The sequence below is a fragment of the Erythrolamprus reginae genome, chromosome 6, assembly GCF_031021105.1.
Source record: "Erythrolamprus reginae isolate rEryReg1 chromosome 6, rEryReg1.hap1, whole genome shotgun sequence".
NCBI classification, from domain to species: Eukaryota; Metazoa; Chordata; class Lepidosauria; order Squamata; family Dipsadidae; genus Erythrolamprus; species Erythrolamprus reginae.
Window position 1 is genome coordinate 26,768,307 of NC_091955.1, and position 15,349 is coordinate 26,783,655.

Genomic DNA, 15,349 nt, shown 5'->3' on the forward strand with positions numbered 1-15,349 from the left:
TGCATGTGCAGAAGAAAAAACAAGCAAAAATCCCTGCCCCATTTCCCCCCCATCCAAAAAAACAGATGGTGGTGTCCATGGACCAGCACCAACAGAAGCAGCTCTGTGATGTCACCAGTGGTTTGCTATCAATTCTATAGAACTGATGCGAACTGGGAGGAACTCTCCTCTGCTACCGATTCCTCACATCCTGGATATAAATTGTTTGAACATCTTCCCTCAAGACAATGCTATAGGGCAGTGGTCACCAACTGGTGATCCGTGAGCCACTGGTGATCCACAAGAAAGTTTTGGTGGTCCATAGAAAATTATTTGAATTTTTTTTAATGGCACTAAATCAAGGGTCTTCAAACTATAGCCATAATTTCTGATGAATGTCTCTTATGATGATTATGATCACGATTTATGACTTGTTGCTTGTATGTACATTGTACACCGATATCCATGTCAAGATAGTGGTGTATTTGTGTCAACCTTGTGCCCAAACTCCTCGAGCACAGAAGTCCATGTAGTTTTTTCTTCTTCTTTTTCAGAGTTAGTTTGCCCTTCCCTTCTTCTTCTTCTGGTGGAAAGTGTGCCAAATTCATCCAACTGGCTTTATACCTGAAGCAAGACTAGAACTCATAGTCTCCTTATTTACAGCCTGTTGCCTTAATCACTACACCAAACTGGCTTGTCCCTGTTTCCCTGCTTCTCTTTCAAGTAAAAACAAAACCTCAACTTTATATGACACTGCTTTTTGTCTGAAATGAGACTTAAAAATGTTTGTTGAAAGCCTGACGATCCCATTGCTTATGGAAAGATACACTGGCAAGAATAAGTGAGCCTATTTTTATAACATTTTGATGAACATCTTGGATTGGATCTAACTTGCCTTTTCCACTTGTTTTAGTGGGTGTAGTGTAACCATGAGTGCACTATCACTAAACAAACAGCCCATAAATAGCTGCCTTAAAAGCTGAAAGAAACCTTTGCTGGGTGCAGGGTTCCCTTAACTCTTATTACCCTAAATTGATTTGCTGCAATTAATAAAATATTAAGATAAAATGGTGGCCCAAAGTCAAGTGCTACTCTGAAATCAAGACACAATTTTAAATAATAAATTAAATTGAGATTCTTCTTAATGCTGAATAAATTATAACAAAGGTTTGTAACATTAAAACCTAATTCTAAAATCACTAATTATTTCTGCTACTTTTAATGGGATGTTTTTCTTCATCCTTTTATTACTCATGACATTCTTCTTTCTTTACCAATATCACCATCTACTGTTCATCATAGTAGTCGCATATGAAACTGAATTCAATTGCAAGAATTTTTGCTACCTAGCCTTATTGCCTGTTTTAAATAACATAAACTGAACAACATGAAATTTTAATTAATAACATAAACGTTGTTTATTTGATGTAATTTGATAAGAAGGTAATGTGATAATATCAGGATTAGTTGCAATATTCTCATTTGAAAAAAAACTATCTTGAACCTTATATAAATTATTTGGATGTACAGTATACATACATACATACATACATACATACATACATACATACACACACATACATACATACTTACAGTACATACACACACACACACACACACACATAATCTCTCTATCTCTATCTCTATATACATGTGATCGCAATGGGTTGAACATGACTTAGCAACTAACAAGAACAAGAATAGCCAGCTCTTTAAATGCCATCCACTTCAGGATTAACTTCTGGATCATTTCATAAAAGACTAAACCTCTAAATATATGAAATCCAGCCGGAGCAAACAGAGTTAAGAAATAGTAAAAATGTTAAAGCTGCTTTAATATCCAGAAATAAGGAAATTAATTAAGAACTTCAGGAACTGGAAAAATCCATGCAGGTGTTGCAGAGGTACAGATTAAGGGAAGTAATAGTGGCTGTAGGAACAGAGGTGGGTTCCTCCCAGTTCGGACTGATTTGCCCGAACTGGTAGTCACCAGTAGTGAACTGGTGATGTCACCATGACATCACTGAACTGGATTGGTAGGCACCAGTCCGTGGATGCCACCATCTCTTTTTTAAAAAAAAATATCAAATTTTTATTCTGATGTTTTTTAATTTTGTTTTTTCCCCCTGTACATGCGTAGAAGCCAAGTTTTTGGCCCTGCACAGGGGCAGCATACAAATCCAGTAAATGGATGGATGGATGGATGGATGGATGGATAGAAAGATAGATAGATAGATAGATAGATAGATAGAAAGATAGATAGATAGATAGATAGATAGATAGATAGATAGATAGATAGATAGATAGATAGATAGATAGTCCTGGTGTTCATTGTCCACCTACTTCTCACAAGTAAACTTCTGCTACCATCAGACACTAATAGTCCAATAAAGAATTAAAGACAGGGGAATAAAATGGACTTTGCAGCCTTTCTGAAAAAGCTAAATATGCACCTTGATGTAAAAAATTCCAATGGGAAAGCAAGAGTTAATGGCCAGAAATAAATTTTAACTAGTTTATGTATAAGGAACAGATGTTGCACCTGTAATGTATTAATATCTGTAATAATAATTAGGCTGTGATCCTCTAGTCTAGACATTTCTTCTGAGACAGAATATAAACCAGTGTTCCTCTGTTTTGCATAAACCATAGTTTATGTCAAACTATAGTTGGAATATTGTACCCACTTAGGAAAGATATAGATAACTTTAAACGTGTCGAGAAGAGCAACCAAAGAAGAAGATATAGACAAAGAAAGATATGAGAAATATGCAAGTTTAGAAGAAAACAGTGGTGAGATACAATAATTGCTGCGCTGAGAGGTTATAAATCTCTAGCATTGACAAGCGAAGCGAAGGAAGCCCGCGCTCTAAACGTTCTTCATTAGCTCGCACAATAGCGAAAAGAACGGATTACATCGTTCGCAGAACTTCACTTTGCCAAGAGCGCATGCGCATCTTTCCCGTTCTGTAATTTCCGGCTTACAAATGAAAGAGTGAGAATGGCTAGAACGGCTTGGTAGGAGAAAGGCAGAGGATTTCTCGGTCCTGGGAAGAACCGTTTCTTCCCGCCTCTTTTAGGCATCTTTCCCGCTAAATGTGGGTCCGGATCCAGCGCCATGCCTCTGGAAGTATTGAGTGGGTCCCTTAGGGTGGTAAAAAATCATCTGCCCAACCACCTACAGAAAATCGGTCTCGAGCATTTACAGCTGGGGCGCGATTATGCGAACCAATACATCCAGGTAAAAACAGTTCATGCATTTCAAATGCCAGCCTTGAAATACGGGGGGACTTAACGGGCTGCAGAAAAGTTGCCCTGCCTCTACTTTTTCGACATAAGACGTGCTCGAGGAGGATGGGGTATATTTAATGTTTAGTTTTTTTTTTAAAGGGTTTATTTAATCCAGTGTATCCCAATCTTCGCAACTTGAAAATGTATGGACTTCAACTCCCAGAATTACCCAGCTATCATTTGCTGGCTAGGGAATTCTGGGAGTTGAACTCCAGACATCTTCAAATTGCCAAGATTGGGAAACACTGATAATTGGGACGGATTCCCAAATAAATGGATGCAATTTGTCTTCCTAAAACAGCCCACTTGCTAGGGAGGATTGTCCTTTGAGCGTTGCCCCAGATGTCAGGCAGATAAATATATACTGTATTTGGAATTCCAAAGCTCTAAACATAATAGTAATAGAATAGATAGAATAGAATTCTTTATTGGCCAAGTGTGATTGGAAACACAATGAATTTGTGTTGGTGCATATGCTCTCAGTATAGATAAAATAAAAGATACATTTGTCAAAAATCACGGGGTACAACACTTAATGATTGTCCGGGTTCAAATAAGCAATGAGGAAACAATCAATATTAATAAATATCTGAAGGATACAAGCAACAAGTTACAGTTATACAGTCACAAGTGGGAGGAAATGGGTAATAGGAATGATGAGGAAAAACTAGTAGCAATAGTCGTGCAGAGCTAATACATAGTTTGACAGTGTTGAGGGAATTAGTTTAGCAGAGTGATGGTGTTTGGGAAAAAACCTTGTGTCTAGTTGTCTTGGTGTGCAGTGCTCTGTAGCGACATTTTGAGGATAATAGTAGTAGTAATAATAATAATAATGCATAGTGATCTCTTGCTGTGTTGTATTGTTAATATAATAATAATATTAATATTACAAAACAATAGCTACGGTATCTTTCTCAGAATTTATCATAGATAAACAAAAATCTAGTCTGAACATCTGACTAAATTTACATACAACTGTAGTATACAGTGGTACGTCTACTTAAGAACTTAATTTGTTCCGTGACCAGGTTCTTAAGTAGAAGCAATTTTTCCCATAGGAATCAATGTAAAAGCAAATAATGCGTGCAAACCCATTAGGAAAGAAATAAAAGCTTGGAATTTGGGTGGGAGGAGGAGGAAGAAGAATAGTAGGACAGTCGCTGCCGAAGGAAGAAGGTGAGGTGAGCGCCCACTTTTGCCTTTCCGCTCCCAGATGCTCCAGGAGACAACTTCGCACTGGGTGTATGGGAGGCAGCACGAGGGAGACACCACAGCAAAGTGGTTTATTCCCTCTCCAAGCGCCCAGAGAAAGGAAAACGTTCCGTTCGCTCTGGATTGCCAAATCCTCCTTAAGCGCCACTGAAAGGCTCCTCTGGAAACCCAGAAAAGCCCGAGATGGTCAGGGTTAAAGGGGGAATGGCAGGAAATTGGCCAGGCCTTCGTGCCGCTCTAAAATTTCCTGGGAAATTTTTCCAGGCTCGGGTTCTTAAGTAGAAAATGGTTCTTAGGTAGAGGCAAAAAAATCTTCAGCACCTGGTTCTTATCTAGAAAAGTCCTTAAGTAGAGGCGTTGTTAAGTAGAGGTATCACTGTACAGTGATCCCCCGGTTATTGCGTCCCCGACCATTGTGAACAGGGTAATTTGCGATTTTTCAACCCGGAAGTCAAAACACCATCTGCGCATGCGTGCCCTTTTTTTCTATGGGCACGCATGCGTAGATGGCACCCGGCAGATCAGCTGCTGGGCGGTTTCCCTGGGTCTTCCCCCTCTTGCTGGCGGGAGGGCGAGCAGCGGGCATCAGCAAGGAGTTTCCCCACCGCCCACGCAAACTCCTCGCTGCCGCCCGCCCTTCGCCCGCCCACGCCGTTCATTCTCGCCGCTTTCGAGCTGAGTCCTGAAGCGAATTCGCTTCAGGACTCAGCTCGAAAGCCGCGAGAGCGAGCGCGGACAAGCCGTTCGCTGGCGCTGGCTCTCGCCGCTTTCGAGCTGAGTCCTGAAGCGAATTCGCTTCAGGACTCAGCTCGAAAGCGGCGAGAGCGAGCGCGGACAAGCCGTTCGCTGGCGCTGGCTCTCGCCGCTTTTGAGCTGAGTCCTGAAGCGAATTCGCTTCAGGACTCAGCTCGAAAGCGGCGAGAGCGAGCGCGGACAAGCCGTTCGCTGGCGCTGGCTCTCGCCGCTTTCGAGCTGAGTCCTGAAGCGAATTCGCTTCAGGACTCAGCTGGAAAGCGGCGAGAGCGAGCGCGGACAAGCCGTTCGCTGGCGCTGGCTCTCGCCGCTTTCAAGCTGAGTCCTGAAGCGAATTCGCTTCAGGACTCAGCTCGAAAGCTGCGAGAGCGAGCGCCAGCGAACGGCTTGTCCGCCGCCTGCCCGCCCGCTAGCGAGGAGCCGAAGATTGGGGGCGGCGCGGCTGTTTTTAAACGTCGCCGCCGGCATGGGGGGCTTGCCAGCACCCCCCGGACCCCCAACCCGGGTTTGGGGGGCTGCTAGGAAGCCCCCCATGCCGGCGGCGACGTTTTAAAACAGCCGCGCCGCCCCCAATCTTCGGCTCCTCGCTAGCGCTACGGGAGTAAAAACACCATCTGCACATGTGCAGATGGTGTTTTTACTTCCGCAGCGCTACTTCGCGAAAACCCGCTCATTGCGGGGGGTCCTGGAACGGAACCCTCGCAACGAGCGGGGGATCACTGTATTACATTATATGCCACCTGATTTCCAGTATCTCTGGGTGGTCATACCCTTCCTCTCATGTAACTAGATAGCCTACCCCCTGTTGTAATAACCATTAGGTTAAATCTCTTGTATGATTTAGTCCTACAAACCTGAAGATTTCTTTACACGGTGTCTATCCTGCAGTGCTTCAGTTTAAATCTAATTATTTCTTTTCCTGATCTTGAATAATACCAATTCCTGTAGGGGGGCGGGCAAACCCAGACTATTTTACACAAGCAATTTAGTAATTCTAAATTGGATCTTTGACATACAAACAGGGATTTTTAAGTGAACCTTTTCCATATGGGAATCCATATGATCCATTCATGTCTTTTATTTTTTTTCTAAAGAGACAAGGCTGCCTGCTTAGGGCACAATCCTAGACAATTATACTCTATATAATATACAACTTTGTTTTATTGATACAAACGTACAGCTGGAGAAATCTTTAGTATATAAAGCTAACATTGCTGGAATAAAAACCTATCTAGTGAATTATTAGAATTTTTTTTTACTTTTCTTTTAAATAGTTTGTAAAGTCTCCTAGCCATTTTTTAAATTGGTTAAACCATATCAGAATTTCCCCCCCTTTGTATTCAATATAGAATGAATTCTATGTCTGTCAGCAATTTTCTATTGTGCCATAGTTATTCCAATATAAAGAGTAGGTGTGTTATGTTATATCCCCTATGCTTTGGAACATACGCTTTGTGATTTAAGGTACAATAATAGATTAAGCCTGTTGTTGACATTTTTATATACAGATTCCAATCTTAGAGATCTTTGCTTTTCCTTGATGTTGAACAAGTATTTCAGTTTCTGTTTACATACTACTTATGTTTATTCTGAGGAAAACCTGCAGAAAAATCATGCAATCAGACTTCATTGGTATTCATATATACAGCGTGCATGACATTAAGCCAAATATGATGTGTTTTTTATTGCTGATAATGGGTGAACTGAGAACTACAAAGTAAAAAGGAACATTAGGAAGAGCCACAGTTTTGTAAGAAAAATATTTTAACTCAATTTTGTCAGTTTTACAAAATGCTTTCAAAATGGCCAGCAACATAGTTCTATGTCTGCTCAGAAATAAGTTCCACTAAATTCACTGATGCCTATTACAAGGTTAGTGAAGTTAAGATTGTAGACTGAATTGTTGTCATCATCCCAATCATAACACTTATTGTCAACGGTTCACTGTTGGCTTTGAAAGGAAATGAAAATTATTTTATCTAATTGTATTGAGTTCCTCTGAAAGTTGCTTGTGGCAGAGAAGTGATGATGTTGTCTTGCCAGGTTGGAATTGCCTTATATTTATATCTTAATTCCTTTTTTTAAAAAAAAATATTTTTTATTATTTTCAAAAAAGGACAAACAAACACATACAACATCAAACATTTAAGGAGCTGCCATTGCTCCGCTTGTCGTAGAAGTCTAACTACCGTGTTTCCCCGATAGTAAGACCCCCCCGATTGTAAGACATATGGGGGGTTTCAGGGGGGTCGGCTTATATAAGCCATACCCCGAAAGTAAGACATATGTCTTACTTTCAGGGAAACACGGTACTAAAAGCGAGGGAGCAGTTCGCAGCGCCCTGGCGGCGGTTCCCTCCGCTTTGACGGCGCTGGTCCGCTCGCTCGTCCCCGCAACCGACCCGTTTCCCCGACGCGTCTGGAGGGGAGGAGCCGCTCTGCGCAGTTGGGCAGCCCCACCTGCCTGCCGGAAAGGAGGCGGGCGAAGGAGGGCGCAGCTCCGGCCGCCCGCTCGCTTCTACAACTTCGGACCAGCGCCGTCCTTCGCCTCGCATTTCCGGGTTGGCGAGCCTGGATTGTTTTTCCTGCGAGCGCTGGTCCCCGCTAAGCCTTCTGCGCCTGACTCTGCGAGGCGAGAGGGAAGAAGGAGAAACGCTTCTCCTTCTTCCCTCTCGCCTCGCAGAGTCAGGCGCAGAAGGCTTAGCGGGGACCAGCGCTCTCAGGAAAAACAATCCAGGCTCGCCAACCCGGAAATGCGAGGCGAAGGACGGCGCTGGTCCGAAGCCTCACTCGGCGAGGCGAGAGGGAAGAAGGAGAAGCGCTTCTCCTTCTTCCCTCTCGCCTCGCAGAGTCAGGCGCAGAAGGCTTAGCGGGGACCAGCGCTCGCAGGAAAAACAATCCAGGCTCGCCAACCCGGAAATGCGAGGCGAAGGACGGCGCTGGTCCGAAGTTGTAGAAGCGAGCCGAGCGGGCGGCCGGAGCTGCGCCCTCCTTCGCCCGCCTCCTTTCCGGCAGGCAGGTGGGGCTGCCCAACTGCGCAGAGCGGCTCCTCCCCTCCAGACGCGTGTCGGGGAAGCGGGTCGGTTGCGGGAACGAGCGAGCGGACCAGCGCCGTCAAAGCGGAGGGAACCGAGCAGATCAGCTGCTGGGCGGCCTCCCTGGGTCTTCCCGACTTCACCCTGTCAATTTGGTTAGTGGAGGCGGGAAACGGCAGGGGGGGGTATGTAAGACATACCCCGAAAGTAAGACCTAGTGGGGCTTTTGCGGGTAAAAAGATAGTAAGACACTGTCTTACTATCGGGGAAACACGGTAATACAGAATATAAAAAACCCTAACTGTTACCAGATCTATGCAGAAGTACCACACTTGTGAATTACATTCTTGTTGAATTTAATTCTATATTTTTAATATTAAACTTGTTAATTGAATTTCTTTGTATTTTAAAAAGTTATATACTTGTATATGTATATTTATATAAAAAGAGAAGTAAACAAATTATTAGTAATACAGAAAAAAGAAAAAAGAAACACTTCTAAGTTAGTTATAATATAAACTATTTCATTCTATCTTATAATTCTTCAAATAGTCATTTATTCTTATATATTTAATTTTTAATGCTATTTTTAAAATTCCACCAATCATATACTTTATCCCATACTGTATTTTATAAAATTCTGTTTCGGTTTGATTATTCAGACGTTTAGTCATGATGTCTAATTCTGCACATTCTATAATTTTTTTGAATACCTCAATATCTTTTGGTATCGTCTTTTCTTTCCATTTCTGTGCAAATACTATTCGTGCCGCCACCAATATATGTATTATTAAATAATAAATTTATCTTAATTCCTATGCCTCTATAAAATCCTCTGAATCTCTTTAGTATGCTAGAAATATTTCAAAGGGATGTGGGAGATAATATAGTTTGAAGTTCTGAATATGATTTATTTATACAGTTTTAAAATGCATTAATTAGGGTATTTTTTCTGTTTTAGGGATCATTTGTTACATCCTATCAATTGATTAATCTTGGAAATGAGAAACCTTTCTTCAAGATAGTACTTCAAGGTATTTCAGCATAATGAGTACAGTACTCTATTCTAATGATTATATTCTTGTTTAGGTTTATCAAACAAGGTGTGTATTCAACATGGATAATGCGGGTGAGATATACAGAATACAACAGCAGTGAATGATCACAGAATGAGTGCAAATTCTATTGTGCAGTGTAAATAATGTAAATATTGTTAGATATGATTTGAGAACAAAAGTTTTCCAAGGTATGAATCTTACTTTTTAGTATTTGTTCACCATGCCGACCAGTAAAGTGAAACAAGATGATCAAAATTTTGCTTGTAGAATGACTTGGGGGCAGTAAATTGTTTAATCATCCTTCCCTACCATATTAAAAATGTTCTGGGATCTACTGCACATAAAGAAGTGTTTTCTTCCTAACGGTCCAGGGTTTCCTTCTCACTTAATCTGGTATTCTTAGTTGTAATATTGGCACATGCGGGAGCAGGAGCTGTTCTTGTATTTAGACATATGCATATACTGAGTCTGATATTTATCTTTTCAGAATCAGAAAACTCATCTTCCAGGAATAGCAGCATTTATATTTTAATATTTGGGAAGCTGGCAGAAGATTGTGCCAAAGTTGTCCAACAAGGAGTAAGAAATTTTATTTTTCTTGTTTGTAATATTAATATGGATTGTACAGTGTTCCCTCGATTTTCGCGGGTTCGAACTTCGTGGATAGCCTATACCACGGTTTTTAAAAAAATATTAATTAAAAAATACTTTGCTGTTTTTTCCCTATACCACGGTTTTTCCCACCCAAGGACATCATATGTCATCGCCAAACTAATAATTTTTGCAAATAAATAACAAAAAAAATAATTATTGTTAATAAATAATTATGTTTATAAATATCAGGATCACTAAGTGTCTTATTCAATGGTGAGTACCAGTAATAATGGTGAGTAAATGGTTGTTAAGGGAATGGGAAATGGTAATTTAGGGGTTTAAAGTGTTAAGGGAAGGCTTGTGATAGCCAAAAATGGTGTATTTACTTCCGCATCTCTACTTCGTGGAAATTCGACTTTCGCGGGCAGTCTCGAAACGCATCCCCCGTGGAAATCGAGGGAACACTGTATATCTATTTTACCCAATTGGTACATGTGATGTTGCAGTACCAACCTATGTATCCTTATTTTAATTAATGCTCATTGTCATTTCCTATAGATTTCTTGCTGGTTTTCTTCTTTTTGCTTCATATCTTTTTAAAAAAATTGCATGGTACTGTAGTATGATGAATATTAACATTTTTTCTTACTCTTTCAATTGGCTTCTTAATGGTCTTACAACTATTTACATTTATGATTTTTGCAGATATGTTTTTTTAGACAGACCATTGTAATCCCGTACCATTCCTGTTTGCTCTAACTGAGCAGCTGGATGTCTTAAAATGAATATGTTAGATCTAATGAAGCTATTCTATTCCAAAATCAGAAAATATTCTTCTGTTACTTCTAAGACAAGATTTAAGGCTTTATGTCAACCTGAGCAACGGCATCATTATCTCAATATCCTGAAATTCAACCGTATGTTGCTTTAGTAGAACAGACAGTTGACAGAATAACTTCTATTGTTCAGGTGCATTTTTATAAAAGTTACAGGATCAATAAGGCCCTCATCGATTTCCTCATCTACTACCTAAGCGGATATGAAATTGTATGGAATTAGAAGTATACTATTGAAAAACCAGGATGTATAACAATTGTAATAAAAAGAATACAGTGGTACCTCTTGATACGAACCCCTCGTGATACGAACCCCTCGTGATAGGAACCCGGGGTTCAGAAATTTTTTGCCTCTTCTTACGAACTTTTTTTGGCTTACGAACCCACCGCAGATCGCAAAATGGCGCTCCGCTGGGCGCCGCTGCCTGGCTGTCACATTTTTAAAACTTTTCGGGTTCAGGAGGCCGCCGAGAAGCACCACCGCCCGGCTGTCACCTTCTGAAACAGCCGGGGGGCTTCTCGGTGTTCTCCCGAACGCCAAGAAGCCCCCTGGCTGTTTCAGAAGGTGACAGCCGGGCGGTGGCGCTTCTCGGCGGCCTCCCAAACCTGAACCCGAAAAGTTTGGGTTCAGGTTCGGGAGAACGCCGAGAAGCCCCACGGTTGTTTAAAAGGTGACAGCCGGGCGGTGGTGCCCAGCGGAGCGCTATTTTGCGATTTTTTTTTCTTTTTGCATGGATTAATTGCTTTTACATTGTTTCCTATGGGAAACAATGTTTCGTCTTACGAACATTTCCCCTTACGAACCTACTTCCGGAACCAATTAGGTTCGTAAGACGAGGTAGTACTGTATATAACTTTGTTAATGTATAACAAAGGTATAAAAAGGAAGAAGAGGGAGATTGTGATCCCGCTGTATAGAGCGCTGGTGAGACCACATTTGGAATACTGTGTTCAGTTCTGGAGACCTCACCTACAAAAAAGATATTGATAAAATTGAACGGGTCCAAAGACGGGCTACAAAAATGGTGGAAGGTCTTAAGCATAAAACTTATCAGAAAAGACTTCATGAACTCAATCTGTATAGTCTAGAGGACAGAAAGGAAAGGGGGGACATGATCAAAACATTTAAATATGTTAAAGGGTTAAATAAGGTTCAGGACAAAAGTGTTTTTAATAGGAAAGTGAACACAAGAACAAGGGGGCATGATCTGAGGTTATTTGGGGGAAAGATCAGTAAAACATGAGAAAATATACTTTGCCAACTCTAATTCAATCTATCTTCTATAAGTATCCCAGAATGTGTGAAAAAGATTAAAACTAACAAAAACCAAGTTGACATCAATAAAGCAGCTTAAGAAACAGCAGAGACAGATACTCATTTGGAAAAACATTGATAAATATAGAATGGAATGGAGTGCTAATACTAAGAAAGTATGAATAGAAAGTCACTAACCGTTTAATTAACAACAGCTATTCTGAAAGGCTGCAATAGCTGATTTTTAAAATCAGCTGTTGGTTATGACCTATAAAGCCCTTCATAGCATCGGACCAGAATATCTCTGGGACCGCCTTCTGCCGCACGAATCCCAGCGACCAGTTAGGTCCCACAGAGTTGGCCTTCTCCGGGTCCCGTCGACTAAACAATGTCGTTTGGCGGGGCCCAGGGGAAGAGTCTTCTCTGTGGTGGCCCCGACCCTCTGGAACCAACTCCCCCCAGAGATCAGAATTGCCCCCACCCTCCTCACCTTTCGTAAGCTTCTTAAAACCCACCTTTGTCGTCAGGCATGGGGGAACTGAGATATTCCCTTCCCCCTAGGCCTATACAATTTATGCATGGTATGTTTGCGTGTATGTTTGGGTTTTTTTTTAAAAAAATAAGGGTTTTTAAAATTATTTTAAATATTAGATTTGTTACATGTTGTTTCATTATTGTTGTTAGCCACCCTGAGTCTACGGAGAGGGGCGGCATACAAATCTAATAAATAAATAAATAAAGGTTGCACAGATTCATATGAATAGAAGGAATTGCAGACTCTTAAGAAAACTTGTCAAAAGCCATTAAGAGCTTTAAAACCTATAGCAAGAGTCCTGATTTTTTTAAAGAAAAAATGTGAGTGGCCAAGTCCATTGATAAAATAAAGAGATTAATGTGATCCTAGTAATGCGCCTGTTTTAAAATTGTAGCAGCTGCTTCTGCACTTGTTGACGTCTAGTAGCACTCATTGGCAATTCAACAGAGATCGTGTATGGATTTATGGTCAAATAGAATTTGCTTATAAATATCTTTTTTCTAATTGTTAAAAGTCCTCATTTTTTTCCAGGCCTACTTTAGCTTTGGAAACTGCAAAACAATTCTCTAAAATGATGTGTTCCTTCATCTTCCAAGCACTTCTTTTCAAAGAATCAATAGATCCCTGTTATTCATTTTGTTTAGTTTTTATTTATTTATTTAATTTGCTGCAGTACTCTTGAAGACTGTTTGTAACTTACCCATAATAATTTTTAAAACTTGCATGAAAGTTCTGTGGAACAGCTTTGCTTTTTTATTGCTTTCCTAAATTCCATCAGGAAGGTTACATCTGGACCTTTGGGGCAGGCTTTGTTAATAAGCACTATTAACCCTCCTTATCTATATTTAATTTCATATCCATTTACAGTGGATTCCACTTTTGGATTCAGAATTTCCACTAGTGCCTCTATAATAAAGGGGAAAATGATAAAAGTGAGTTGGACAGCAAATTGATAAAAAATCTCTACAAAACTTTATGCATTCCATATTTATAAAGAGAGCTGGTTTCGACAAGGCAGCAGGCTAGAAACCAGCACAAAACCAACTAGATGACCTTGGGTCATTTAATCTCCATAAGAACTAGGAAGAACTATCCTTGAAACACCTTGTCAAGAAAGCCTCTGAGATCACTACAGAAGTTGCCAGAAGCCAAGTCTGACTCAAAAGCACAAACACATTCACACACATACTGATACACACTTTTTTGTGTGTGTAACGCATAAATGATTTGCCAGTTCCTTTTCCTGGCTTGGGCCCATCTTGAGAAAATAAAATGTAATTGAATAATATTAAAATCAGTGGCACTTCAGATCGTCCAAAATGCAGCCGCAAAAGCGGTTTGGGGCCTTTCAAGACATGCCCATATCTCATCATCACTCTGCAGACTGCATTGGCTGCCGATTTGTTTCCGGACACAATTCAAAGTGTTAGTTATGACCTATAAAGCCCTGCATGGCATAGGACCAGACTATCTCCGAGACCGCCTTCTGCCGCACGAATCCCAGCAACCGGTGAGATCCCACAGAGTTGGTCTCCTTAGGGTCCCGTCGACCAAACAATGTCAGCTGGCGGGACCTGGAGAAGAGCCTTCTCTGTAGGGGCCCTGGCCCTCTGGAATCAGCTCCCCCTGGAGATTCACACTGCCCCTACCCTCCTTGCCTTCCAAAAGAGTCTAAAAACGCATCTTTATCGCCAGGCCTGGGGTTATTAGATCTTTCCCTTGACCAATGAATGTTTTTAGTGTGATTTATTGAATGAATGTTACTGAAATTTTTTTGAAGTTAGAATTTTTAAAGATTTTTTATGTATATTAATTGGATTAATTGTACTATTGTGTGTTTGTATATGCTTTGAGCCACCCCGAGTCCTCGGAAATGGGCGGCATACAAATCCAATTAAAATAAACTAAACTAAACAAGTCCATCACTTCCATTGGCATGTGCATATACAATTTGGTGAAAAGATATTTGCCCCTTTGTATTTTCTAAACATTTGCATTTCTTTTTCTTTGAAAGCTACCAGGGCTTTACGTTCTCTCAGTATTAGAAATCAGTCTGAATGAACGAATAGCAGCAAAGTGCAGTTCATTGGTTTTCATAAACAAAGTCATCTGCAAGCAATATAACATTGTGAAAATGGAATTGACCCTTTAAATTCAGCATCTGGTTGCACCAACTTTGGCTTCAAGAATTACAAAACACTTCTTTTCTCATCAGATTTAAATGGCAGAGGCACACAAAAAACCTGAAAGGGAGTAAATACTTTTTCACAGAATTGTTTCCAAGTCCATCAGACCTACAACCTCTTTTAATGTCAGACATCAAAAATGATTTATACTGTACTAGCACTGGAATAAGTTCTGTCACTACCCTGGAGATATTAGAACACATTTTTTTATTTTTCTGCCTCTGTGTTTGTATGTAGATACATAAGAGAATTTTTCAGAAATTTCTAGGTTATTTATTCTGACATGTGAATATGGTTTGGCTTGGATTGGCTTAATTTCATCACCACTGCAAGTATTATTGTATTATTTCTCCAGTGCAGCTTTCAGGTTATTGACATTTAAAATACTGTTTAGAAAGCATGTAATGGAAAGCTTCATTACAAAAGTCACTCTTCATAAAGTGACATTTTTGACTTTATAACTATTTGGCTTTGAGTTAATACCATCTAGGCTGAAAAATATATGTACAGCATATACTGTATTTGTATTTATATTAATATTCTGATTTTTAAAACATAATTTATTATGAATTAACTTTTTCAAAAAACATTTTTATTTATACTTTTTCTTTTTCAG

At 40.3% G+C, this 15,349-nt stretch overlaps 1 protein-coding gene across 2 annotated transcripts in view; it reads left to right on the top strand.

The window, feature by feature from the left end:
• The first annotated feature begins 2,888 nt into the window (after window positions 1–2,888).
• Window positions 2,889–15,349, top strand: part of POT1 (protection of telomeres 1) — an 85,634-nt gene continuing 73,173 nt past the window's right edge. Inside the window, exons 1-3 of one of the 2 annotated variants that reach the window (XM_070755424.1) lie at window positions 2,889–3,220; window positions 9,231–9,303; window positions 9,815–9,906. In XM_070755424.1, the coding sequence (XP_070611525.1) occupies window positions 3,098–3,220; window positions 9,231–9,303; window positions 9,815–9,906 (288 nt within the window). In that variant the 5' untranslated portion in view covers window positions 2,889–3,097. The remainder of the gene's footprint in view (window positions 3,221–9,230; window positions 9,304–9,814; window positions 9,907–15,349) is intronic. The other variant, XM_070755425.1, reaches the window with a different exon arrangement.